We start from the raw sequence: 13,150 nt of genomic DNA, 5'->3' as shown, positions 1-13,150 counted from the left end.
ATCAAATGACTCTCAGAAGTTAAAGGTGTTAAGTTAAAGGTCCCCTCCAAGACTCTGCTGTGGAAAAGTGTATCTCAGTTGATTGCGGATTGGGGGTTGGTGCTACTTCTAGAGCTGCTGGCTTCTGACATCCCCCATCCATGCACAGGAATTTAACTACTGCCTGTAAGAACCACTAGAGAAAACAGGAAAAAAAAAAAACAAAACAGTACTGTAGGTTACACATCACGGATAGGTACGGAAAGTGTATAGGCAGGGTGTCTCAAGCCTTACACAGCAGCCCAGTGAGATAAGTACATGCAATAGACTAACTGACCATTAGCAAAACGACTAAATTTTCCATAGCCTTGGAATATTGCTTGGTATTTTATTGACAAATACAGGAAAAGAAATTTAATCCAAAGATCTTAGAATTAAAACAGACAAGTGCAGGCAAAGAATCAGAAAAGGGAAAGCAACTGAACAGTTAATTCTGGCAGTTCTGCTTTTAAAAATAATTTTCTTATATTTATATTACAATATGGGCTAAATTAAAAGGATTATGAGTTTAGGCCTAAAGGCTCAGTAAATGCTTATTATCATTATTGTGTTAAGCACCAGTGATGTGCTTGGGACTATAGCAGACAGCCTCAGCCCTGAGCAATTTAGAGTCTAAACCAGAAAAGGATAAAACAAGGTGTATTGAAAGATGCAGAGCAATGCTGTAATGTGGAAATGTCCCTGCAATATATAAAATGAAACGGAGAAAGCTTTAAACTGACAGGGTGGTTTCTGTTAATTTCTTGGAAGAAATGAGTCCCTAAAAAACATCTCAGAAAATAGAGATTGCAAACTGCTATGTTGGCATCAGGGAGCTTTCTGGAAGATGTGTGAAGGAAACAAAAGGCATGGGAATGTTGCCATCAGAACCTGGACGTATGGAAATCATGGTAAGAAATAAGATCTGAAATGTTAGTAGGATGAAGTTTCATAATGTCAAATCGGTAGAGTGACTAGGCTGAAAAACTTACACAGAACAGACGCACGTTTTAGCTGCCAGAGTAATTTTTATATGTGATTGGGCATAGCTGCAGGGGGAATTGAGAACTGCAGGTGTATATCAGCAGAGGAGAGAGATGAGTCAAAGATGACCGCTAGTGGAAAGAGGTCAATTGAAAAGAAGTAAAGGCGGCAGAACTGGAGGCAACTTAAACTTAAATTCTACAGTAACTAATGACTGAAATAAGAAAGAAAAGCTGTCTCAACTACATTTTCTCTTTTGCTTTCACTATCTAGAAAATCCCAAGGGAAAACAAACCTCACTGAAATGAATATTAGTTATCAAAGTAATAATTCCAAGACATTAAAACATTTACATCTTCCCTAATTAAAGAGAACAGGATGCTGTTTATAAGAGCAGCTTATTCTGAAGCGTTACTTAGGATTTTTCCCTACAGGGAAATAGCCTGTAATAGCTACACCAGAACAGCTATTCCACAGCTGATCCTTAAGTTTCTGCTCTTCTCCCACAGTCAGTGCCTTTTTAGTCCACATTAGTAGTGGCTTAAGCTAAACTGAAAATAAAACTCCAAATACAGGAGCATCTGTACAAGATGCTAGTCCAGAACAGCTTTTACATTTTAAATTCAGGCTCCAGTTCTTTTCACAGTATGCCCAGATAACTTCATTTTTAAGTTTTTACCTAACATAAGAAACTGGATTCAAATATTCTTTAAAAAATGAAATAAAAATGAAATAGATTAAATGAAAACATCTGCCTAAAAAGGCAAGCTAAGCAAGTGTTAGGAAGATGGTTAGCTTGTAGCCTTGTTCCAACTTGTAGCTTACATTCCCACCTGTAGATAGGGAATTTTGACTTTTTATTTAAGAAAAAAACTGGTCCCTGATTTGATCAATACTCATAACAACAATTTAGGCAGCATCTGGGTGTAGCTAAAATGTTATTATAAAACACTTAAAACGCATGTAAAATGCCTATCATTTAACATTGCAAACAACGTAAAATAATTGCATTAGACAAGCATGCAACAGCTACAGTTTCTAACTCAGATTAGAGTTTTCAAGTGGTACTCTGACACTCATTTTCAGTGTTAGCAGCTCCAAAGCTACTCCTCTGTAAAGACCTAACTTCCTTGCGACATTTCTCAGATTGCCAGTGTTGATGCAAAAATAGTAAGCATACTAAATAAGGTGCTTTTTTCATTAAATAACGAACCTTTGTTTTTAAGATTAGAATGGCTGATCTTCCTTTCTTACAGTTTTATTATATCTGTTCTTTATATTTACCTGAATATTCATTACAGTCAAATAGTTATTTCTTTAGCAAATCTGAAAAATCATGTAACAGAGTTCAGCACTTTACCTCCAATTTGCCATGTGCACAGCCTAACAGCAATAGGTTGGCTCTGTCCCTCTCAGAGGAAATAGGAGACCAAGGCCATGCTCCATCACTAGTTGCTGACCACCAGCAAATGACCGTATCTTGCATACTGTTTATGGCCAGGTGACGTTTCATCCTTCTGCCTTCTGGTCCAGGTATATCAATATAAGAAATCTGCTGGAAGAAAAAAAGGCAGGAAATATTTGAGGTGATAAAATAGCATAGTAGGAGCAATTCGGAGCATTTACTTTGGATGTGTAAAAGAGAATGTATATATACACAGAGGACTGTGCACATATATATCTTCATATAGGCTGTCTGTAAATGTGAAAAAAAAAAAATAAATACATCCTCAGACAGAAAAAGACATGCTCACACTTTTATCTATGGGGAGGGGATTGGGAAGGAAGGGAATGTGAGTTAAGAAGGAATTTACTGCAATGACTCCAATCAATACCAAAATGTACAGTCATGGTTGCCTGACAGCATCGACCTACACATAGGATTTAAGCTTAGCCATATTAAATGACAAGTTCTGCAAAGCTGACCAGGGAGCTAAGGCTAGTGTTTAAGACATAATCAAATATTAAATATATTCTACAGTGTTTGAGCAAACATATATCTTTCTTTTTCCTCTCTAAATTAAGGAATCCAGATACAAACATCCGCTTTGCAAGAGAATATATACTTTTCTGCATAACGTGGATGAGCTACAGCATCATGCGTAAAGTTTATGCAGCTCTTGAGAATTGTGCTGCTTTCTCAGGAAGGATTTGTGGAATTTATTATTCAAACTCTGTTATTTTGGAGCATGGTTATTTGAAAACATGAGCAGTGCACCATCTGGGTGACACATGCCAAGGAAATATAGATTGCACCGTATTTCTGCTTAAGGAATTAATGGAAGGTTGATAGCTAGGAGAAAAAAAAACTATCTTGCCATTGCTGGTCAGCAATAATCGAACCACTTTCTGGGGATTAAGCGCATGGCTAAGCCTACTGGACCAGACACTAGCAAAGGGCAGGGGGTCTTCTTATCAGAGAAATGCTTCTGGAGCCAGTCTCACTACATGACAGATTGCTTTCATATTCCTGTCTGCAAGGCAACAAAGGATGGCAGTAATGCGATAATGCCAGAGTGCAATGGGTGTTAAGAACCCGTTGCATTTATGTATTGTATTTAGTAAATAATCAGGCTCATCCAAATTGTGATCTCACCACTCAACCAAGGCCATTAAAATCAAGGTTAATGCTTTAATAATCCTTTGCTGTTTTTTATATGGTCAAAAAGAACCCTTTTCTATTTGCATGGTCATAATATTATTGACCTCTTCATCCCCTGAATACACATCAAAAGGAACTGAAATCAAAGTAATTACCAATGTTGTTCTCTCATGGTAAACATTTAACTCCTACTGTCTCCTCCTTCAGTAAATTGAAATGGATTTTAAAAAGCCACAGACAGGAAAAACTTGGAAAAGGTCAATATTTTCAGAATATCCTGTGTTTTACTTGTCAAAATACTCTTTAGAAGTGTAAAGATAAAACATACATAGACGTTAACAGGTAGCTAATACTTGAATTAAGCTATATAAAAATAGTTAATTTGGTGGCAACACATTTATTAGGATGGAAAAACACAAATACTTTCACAGATATTAGTTACTGCTGTATTGCAGTGTTAATTGTTCATAACAATTTCACATGCAGTAACAGCCACAAATCTTTTGTAAACCTTTATGTCTTGCATTAGATACGGCACTTTCAAACATGGACTAATGCCACTGAGAAAAGGCAAGTTATAATAGTTGGTTTTGTGTTTTGCTGGTCTTCAAGACTGTAGTGATTCATATAGTAAGTCTTCCTTTCTTTTTTCAAAGTGTAAAGAAAATAGGAAGTGTATCATTTAGAAAGGAAGAGGACAGAGAAAGTAATTCTTCCATTTAAGTATGTATTGTGTAAAAAAACCCAACTTTTCGATAAATATCAAACCGGAAGGAGGAAAGCATAGTTGACTTGTTCTTATTATTAATACCACTCTGGCAGTCCAGTACTGCTCAGCGTTCCCTGACAGTTTTGCCCACCATAAGGCTGGACAGTGAACAACGTGAAGTTGCTTCTGTCCAGGTACCAAAGAAATTACAATGTAAATATGACAGAAATTTAGTTATATAATTGCAAGTATTTTTCCTCATTTTAGAAATAAGAATTTAAACTCAAATAGCGTGTACACTTCTCAAAAGCTACACCAAAAGCCAGAGGCAGAGGTGAAGGCTATGCTCAAATTTCCTGAATCTCAGCTCCGTACTTTAATCCCATGGTAGTTTTGTATCACTGCAAGTTACCTTTCAATTCAGTTTCTCAGGGGGGGAAAAAAAAAAAATCAACAGTAAGGAAGTGTTTTTTCTAAAGCCTGTATTGTTACAAGTTTGCACATTTGCAACTGAGGACCATCTTTTGTTTCTTTTGTTTCTACTGGTAGCCACACTACTGCTGAGTGTGTCTGTGATCTTTTAGCTTTGGTAAGTTTGACCAAAAGCAGCCATGAAGAACCCTAATTCAATGCAGAGAGCTGACATAATATTATTGCAGTAGTGAATAATATTTTCTGCTGGCTCACACTGGTGCAATTTTGAAGATAATAAAAATTATATTTAGCTGCCTAACTAGCAAGCCTCGCACACACAAAAGAATATTCAATTAAAAAATGCAAATGCCTTTTTTTGGCTGGCAAAGAAATAATCCATAGTGATTCCCACCGATTTCAAGAGAAAGGAAAGTTAACACTGAACATGGAGGCGGTTCTAGAAGCTCAGCTGTGTCAGCAAAGAACTGAATGTAACAAACAACCCTATTAAGGAGTACAGCAGATATTTCTGGTTTCCTAGGGCAGAGAGTTTTCTACGGATTAGGCTTTCCTTCTTTCCCAAGAAAAAAAAACGCGACAACATTAGATCCAAAATGCACCCAGCAATACCCAGAATGAAAATGTATTTTCTAAACATAAATTAAGTAGCTACGGCCCTCACAAATAAATGATGAAGGCAGTCTTCAGCTCACCACAGCTTCTTCGTTAAAGTTTAGAGCTATTAAAAAAAAAAACAAACCCACACCACATACCACCATTGCTTCTAAAGCACAGTCTTAACAAACACCCCAGGCCAGGCACAAGCGCACATCATTTTAAAGTAAACTACGTATCAGCTCAGTTCCTGGTGAACAGTGAACTGTCTCAAATCCACGTTACAGAGGTTGGATCAATCTTGCAAACACAAGTCATTGCTGAAAAGAGGCCCTGAACTGAAACAGCCTGGAAAATGTATTAGATATTCATCCTAGCAGAAAGTATTTCTACCAAGCAAGTTAAAACGTAATATGGCAAAACTTAAATTAAACACGTCCTTAAAAAGCTTGCCTTGCAGATGCAAACTCCCTTACGTGAGGCAGCAAATTACTGAGGGGTTGTCAAGGGGAAAATATTTGCTAGCACAAGATTGTTTTCCTTAACATTTATCCAGTCTGAAATAAATATAAACTCTCTCTTTTGCTTAGTACATCTTTCTACCTTTCTCGGGCAAAGCCTTGTCTCTTCTTCGTTCTTGCAGTGAATTTGATGCAGTCCCTTTCCTACTCTGGCTGTTCAAAGTTAATTACCTTTGGCTGATTATTTTTTCATACAGTTGTAGGGCCAAGCATTTCCACCTAAGGTCAGCCACTGCCCTGATGTCAAAGAGCAAATAAGTTCTGTCTACACAGCCCAGTCCATCCAAGACACAGTGTAACTCAGCTTGAGACGAGCGGGTTTCTACTGGCATAGAAACCAGCTAATTTGAAGCAAGCCCAGCCATCTCTAGACTACATTTCACCTACCGCTGTGACTGCGGTATAGACACATCCTTACATAAAGTGCTGGAAAAAGGGTGTATTTTAATCTTCACTGTGTAAGTAGTGAATTGAGATACAGAGGCACCAAGTCACTTGCCCAAGGTCACATACATAGTTTGTCAGTGGTGAGAAACTCAGCTTCGGTATCTTCAATCTGAACTCAGTGGCTTGGTAAAACCAACACTCCCAACAATAGGATTACTGTAACTAGACGGAAAATTAAGATTTCTGCGAAGAATCACAGCAGTCTTGTTGCTCGGACAGACAACTGAATTATTACAACTTTATGAGTTTATGTATATCGGCCAGGCCATAGTAATTGACCATGCGGGTGTTTTTAGCTCACAGCAAACAAGAGGTAAAGCACATTAGCTTAAATATTTTACACTGGGGTTTACCATTACAGATTTTGCTTTATGCTTGTTAGATGCTGAGAATGTGCAAAGGGTCAGTTACTGCTGCTCAGCTGACACAAGGTAATCTGTTAAGCAGGGGTAACTCAACCGTGTGTCTGAGCCCTTAACCTAAATACAGTAGAAAATCAGATCCTTCTTGGCACAGTGTTTTAACTCATTAACTCAGAATGCCATGTAATTTTTTTTGACTTTTCAATAACTGCTGGTTTTAGAATTTGAGGTGTTCTGATCAGTTATACAAAGGCTTGCAATTTATACTGCTATACAGTATCAGTGAGTACCAACGATTCATTTTGTAAAGCTACCGCAGTATTTACAGTCACCTTTGACAGTTATACCTTAAAGTCCAAAGAGGAGAGTTTTTCCAGTTTTTTGTTTACATCAAGAGAATCCATCTTCTTTGTAAACTGAATAAAGCACAGTTGGTTATGGTCCTCAAACGACAAGATGATGAAATTGTCTGTAAGAACACCTGAAAAACAAATAAAAATTGTCACCTCTGTAATACCTGTTTCTAGTAACAAAACAAATTACTGAACCCTCCGCTTTGCAAAAAGCAATTTTGTCAAGACAGTGTCTTAAATACTACACAGAAACCTCTGTAATCTCCTAAAAGACATCAATGTGTCATCCTGCCAGGACCTTCTTGGAAATGAGAAATAAAGCCTAGGGAGTGCTCCGATTACACAAACCTGAATAAATTATCTCATATCAAGTTACCACTACATTCAAATACATGTTTTATGCCCTTCCACATTCATTTTCAACTCAGTTCAGCCTTCAGTTGTTTTTTTTTTTCTTATGGTAACACCCAGCAGTATTTTGGAAATGCACCTAACACAGCATTGCTTGTGTTAAGGATGATAAATGCAAATTAGTACTTGAGGTGTATCTGGTATTTTCACATTGTAAGGTTCCAGGTGCTACTGCAGACACCAAGGAGGCCGTTACATACAGGATTATGCTTTAGAGGGGTTATGAATTTGTTGAAAGCTTCACATGGGGGTACCCAAACAATACAGGTAACCAAAAGGGAACAGACTCCCTTGGAGTCTGGAAAAGTGCAGTGGAATCCCCGCTGTTATCATAGGAGAGTGCTAGACCAAAATAGTTCAGTATAAAGTGAGTAACTAATTTGACAATGAAAACCAATTTGAAAATAGTATCTAAGATTTTTCCAAAGTGTTGTCCAGTTACTCAAGCAGTGCCCACATTTAAAGAGATGTCTGAGAATGAAGTGAGTCGGCATGGTAACCATTACCAGATCACAGAAGGACTGTTAATGAGAATCAGGTTTAAAGTAAAGCTAGCAAGCTGTTTTCAGAAAGTAAATTTGTAAACCTCTGCAAAAAGGAAAATGTCAAATAAAGAGGAACCGGATTTAAAAACAAACCCCTGCGGAACAACCCCTGAAAAACAACAACAAAAAAAGCGTTTGTGACTAATATCCTAGATTCTTAAATGTATATTATATATCCTTAAGTAGACTGACAGTTTAGTCTTATATATCAGTAGTGAAAACTGGCTACTCCGCTTTGCTTTGATTTAGTCTGATTTACAACCAGTTTCACTTTCCACTAGTCTTGTACCGGCACAGCTCTGAAGTATCTGGTATGCAAATGCTAAAGGGTAAAGTTTAAAGCCAAAGAATTGCCTTTGAAATGTAACATTAACACTAGTTTTTGAGACAAAAAAAAAAAAAAAAAGAAATGGTGATCAAGTATCTGAGTTAGAAGCTCTAACCAAGATCCTAAACATACATGAAAATTCAAAGCCACTGAGTACAGTATCCTCAATATGTACAGAGTTGAAATATTCTGACATCCTCACAGACATAGTTTACACTAAAGATGACCTACAGCACACCTCAGATGCTTCTGAAATTTGTTTCAGATGGATGGAGGAAAGAAAGCAGGATTCAAAGACCCCTGGGAGGTGTGAAGGAGACCAGCAGCCCCTCGATTTTCAGTATCTGTTGCTGTTAGACCGTTATTCAGAAATTACCCATATATTGCAGAGTCAGATTACCCTAGAAAGGCAGGCAGTGTAGTTAATATTATATATACTGGTATAGTGCAAGACCTCAGTGCCACAAAATAATTTAGAAAGTGAAAAATACTATTTTATTTTAGGAAAGCAATTTTTCTATAATTTCTAATCAAATGTATTCTTTAACTTTGCCTACAAATAATAAAAATCAGAACGACTTTATCACTGGAAGAAGGATTATAAACGCTGTCTTAATTCTGTATTTTGCGCACACAATCTGACTTTTATTCCAAATGTTAAGAAGGCATGATACTCTGAGGTAGAATTTGAACATTTCATAAGCAATTTTGGCAGATTGCAATCTTATCCATTTCTACGTACACACAATTGTTAAAATAAGAACTATTATTTTTATAGAGACTTATTGTATTAAATATCGAATTTCTTTTGGCCAACTTTATAATCACAACCCTAATTCCAACTCCAACCTAGGTTTGGAAAGATATGCAATTATGTTGGTTTAAAGTTAATTTATTCTAGCACAACATTATGTTCAGCACAAAAACTTGTATTTTGAACACTATTTGTGTTGGTAACAAAAGTATCATCTTTTGTTGTTCAGGTAACAAAAAACCAAAAAACTTATTGCAGGACTGCAGTTTTTGCTTTTACTGAAGAGAAGCACTGTTTCACATTCAGACATGAGTATTAGCAAACATGGAGGTTTAAGAAATTCTTGAATAAGTGAAAATAAGGACAAGGCATTAAATAACATTTTTTATAGCAGTTTGAGTGGTATAACTGTAGGAAAACATACTTGTTGCTTTATTATTGCTTTAGTTGTAAGCTATTTTTTAGTTAGCAGTATTTTTTTTAAATCTGTGTTTCTAAGACACTAAGCCAATGTAAGGTAAGATACGTATAATTTAATTAAACATTTATCATGATTTTTTTTTAAAGGCAGAATATTCTAAATAAGTTCTACAAACAGCTTCAATTTGGGTATAACTGTAGCTTCCATGCTTTCCTACTTTTTGTCATCTGAAAGCAGGAAATCCTCCCTCTGGAAACAGAGGGCAGAAAAATCTGAGATGGAATTAGTAATCTAGTAACTTAAGTGAAGAATGTAAAAAAGAGTCAATACATTAAATGTGTTTTACACTCTCTATGTAATTATAGTTGATTAAAAAAATGAGGTTAGGGTTAATTTTTTTTAATAGTAAAGATTCTACCAATGTAATTAATGTTCTTTTTCATGACTAAACTACAATACACTGATAAGAAAAGATCAGAAGGACACAGTATGGCAGCTTTCTTAAACAACCAGGCCAATATTCAATAGATGCCAGGGTATGGAAGAAAATAAATCATTAAAGATCAAAGCTAAATCTAGCATGTATTCTTATTAAAGGGTTGTAATTTGAGTCTACTTTTTTAGAACTTGGAAGATAATGCAGATGTAATTTGGCTTGCACCAAAATTCCATACTCTCGATCATGCAGATGCCAAGATACTGACACTTGGTTGGGTTCTCAGTGGAGCTCTGTAGAGACATATTGAAAAAGCTATAGCCATACTACAAAGCTGTTGAAAAGTGGTACATTTTCTAAATTTTCTTTTGCATTAAACTAAAACTTAATTTTTCACAGTCACTTGTTAATAACAATAGTGAGATTCTGAAATCTAGAAACTAAATCAGAACACCTCCATGTAACTAATGTTACCCAGCCTTTTCTAATAAGTAAATATTTTAATAATAACTATCCTGTGTAATTAATCGGTTGGCTAATTTTTGGTTCTGTCCCACTTTCCCACCTATGAAATAAACACAACAAGTTCAAATGGCACGTTCCCAGTGACTAAAATGGGTAAAAGAAACTGAATTTTAGAAACCCATTCAGTATTTGACAAGCCTGAAAACTTTGATGTTAAATATTATTCTTAAAGTGCTCTTAGTCCTGAGGGTTGTAACTATGGCTTTACATGCAATTACTTGTTGTGTTTGCAAGTCCCCAGTGGCAATAATTAGTCTACCTGTTGACATACTGTTTCTCTACTCTATTGTTAGTGTAGGCAATTGATTTGCACGTGGGTGTAATTACCATCACTGATGGTGTCGGAGATGAGCTTCCCCACCAGGGTCCTGTCAATCACCACTTTCTCCAGCTGTGGCCCAGAAAGGCTTAGGGACACCAATATACCTGAGTGAAAGAGGAGCTAAATCCAAATAGTGAGAAAACAAGACATCAAGAATCATTAATAAAGTGAAAGGTTTCAAGGTACACATTAGCAGCTGTCCATTATGTAGTAATCTAATTTTCAAAATTACAAAAAGGACTTATTGTTGATGAGGAGATGTCTTATAATGACTTTGAAAGCTTTTTCAATGAAAGGGAAAGGTTGTAATATGACAGTGAATTACACAGGTACAAGAATTACAAGTGCTGAACACCTGAAGATGTGTGCTAAGTCACCAAATATTGCAGAAAATGTACTGAATTAGTTTGTTAAAAACAGATAAAAATTCTGCCCTGAATGAGTAAAGGGATGACACTGATCACTATCATCCATAGACCTGATTTTTTCTGTATAAGATACCTGCATACTATGCATAAAAACATATACAGTTGGGCTTAATGTAATTTTATATTATTATCACACAGTAAAACCAGCACCTTTTTGCTGTCCTTGTTATTTCTCACCATTCATATATTTTTTATAACTTAAATAATGGTGCCCTAGCACAGTGACAGCTGTGGGCTCCTGATAAATCCATACACTCCTTGGCATAAGGTTACAGATGTCTTTCTCGGAAAGAATGAATTTAATCCATTGGACAGAATAGTCAGAGGCTTATTTCAGAGTTAAGTGAATATTTCTGCCTAATTAATCCAAATTAAATGATACATACAATCTGGAAGACTAAGTCACAGTATTTACCACCTCGTTCTGCTGCCATATCTTGTAGGAGAGTGAGAATGTTCAGTGGGAGGAGTTACGAAAACCATTTCTTTTTGCACAATAAAACCATTAAATTTAGTGATTGTCTGGTTGCAAGTATCACAACAAAGATATTCAGAAAATAAATCCCTTAAAATTCCCTACTCCATTGTGAGCTGACCTCACTTTGCCAAGTTATTCCAGTAGCAGGAGTATACGAAAAGCTCTATTAGAGAGATACTGTTTTCTTAATAACATCGTAAAAGTCAGGGGTTTATAAAAAAAAAAATCTGACTATATTAATTGTTTAACTCTGTGCCAAACTTGGGTTCTACTGAATACTTGATGTAAAAGCTGTGTAAAAAAAAACACCACTGTGACTCTGATCTTCACATGCAGTACTGAAAATACAAGTGTATTTTAATTCATCTTCCAGTGCCACCTCTGATTCTGTAAGCTGCTATAGACTAGATGACCTCAATGTATAAGTTAAAGTTTCAGGTTAGCTCTCATTCCTGCTACAGGGCAGCAGTTCCGAAGGACTCATTCTGGCACCTCATCTCCCTCTAATCAATTAAAAAAAAAAAAAAATTAAAAAATCATCATTAGTAGTTCAGAGGCTATACCAGCCCTAAACTTGCTGAACAATCTTTTCTGTCAAAGGAATCCTCAGTGGGAAGACCGTTGCAGAAACATACAGAGGGGTCACCAAAGGCCAGAAATCTGGGGCTCCAGCTCTTACTTCTACCTAACAGCAGATTTTTAAAGAAATCTCTGTGCTTTTAAAAAACTTACTACTAGAGAAATATTTGCTCTTGTAGTGGAACTTGGCATAGAAATCCCTGTTTGTTTTATTCTAGAGTGGTGAGACAAACACGGTTGCAATATACTTTTTAGTACAACATACCAGTACATAAACACTAGGTGAATCTCCTTGCAGTGTGATCTACTGGACTGTATAATAAATAAAAAGTACTAGGGACAGGAATGTAGTGATCTAATCAAGTTTGCTTCTCATGCAGCGCTCTGTTTCCAAGAATTTAGCTATGAAAAATCTGAGTTATACCAATTTTGCTATATTACTATAGCTCTCTGCTCTCCGTAGCAAAGAACAGGACAAGGATATTTAAATAAATTACCTTCTTGCCCTGACTAATATCTTTAACCAATATTTTTCCAATCTATCTTCCTGTCAATTCACAGAAATTTGAAAATAAATTCTAGTGATGTCTGAAATAAAACAAAAAAAAAATACCTCTGATGCGAAATGAATTTGTTAAGAACAAACGATCATTTCCCATCCTGCCAAAGTCTAATCATGCATTTGTTTGATAAATACATATAGCCAATGTTTCAATATTCCCTTCATGACAGATGTCCTTTAAGGTTTTGTCCTAGTAAAAATGTTAGACACAGTTACACTCATGCAGCTTTTATTACAATCTTTCAAAACTTCAATTTATCCTTATGTTGAAGTTAGATTAGATAAAATCACAATTTATTTCCAGTGTGATAATGTTAAGTCCAGCAAGGTTTGACT

At 36.1% G+C, this 13,150-nt stretch overlaps 1 protein-coding gene across 1 annotated transcript in view; it reads right to left on the bottom strand.

The window, feature by feature from the left end:
• WDPCP (WD repeat containing planar cell polarity effector) overlaps positions 1-13,150 on the bottom strand; it is a 107,771-nt gene that overhangs the window by 80,235 nt on the left and 14,386 nt on the right. The window contains exons 6-8 of the mRNA XM_086745040.1: positions 10,773-10,887; positions 7,020-7,153; positions 2,363-2,554 (exon numbers count right to left, since the gene is read on the bottom strand). Of these exons, the coding sequence (XP_086601166.1) occupies positions 2,363-2,554; positions 7,020-7,153; positions 10,773-10,887 (441 nt within the window). The remainder of the gene's footprint in view (positions 1-2,362; positions 2,555-7,019; positions 7,154-10,772; positions 10,888-13,150) is intronic.

The sequence above is a fragment of the Chlamydotis macqueenii genome, chromosome 3 (genome assembly GCF_036417535.1).
Source record: "Chlamydotis macqueenii isolate bChlMac1 chromosome 3, bChlMac1.mat, whole genome shotgun sequence".
NCBI classification, from domain to species: Eukaryota; Metazoa; Chordata; class Aves; order Otidiformes; family Otididae; genus Chlamydotis; species Chlamydotis macqueenii.
The sequence above is the reverse complement of the archived record's forward strand: the minus strand, read 5'-3'. Positions and strand labels throughout refer to the sequence as shown.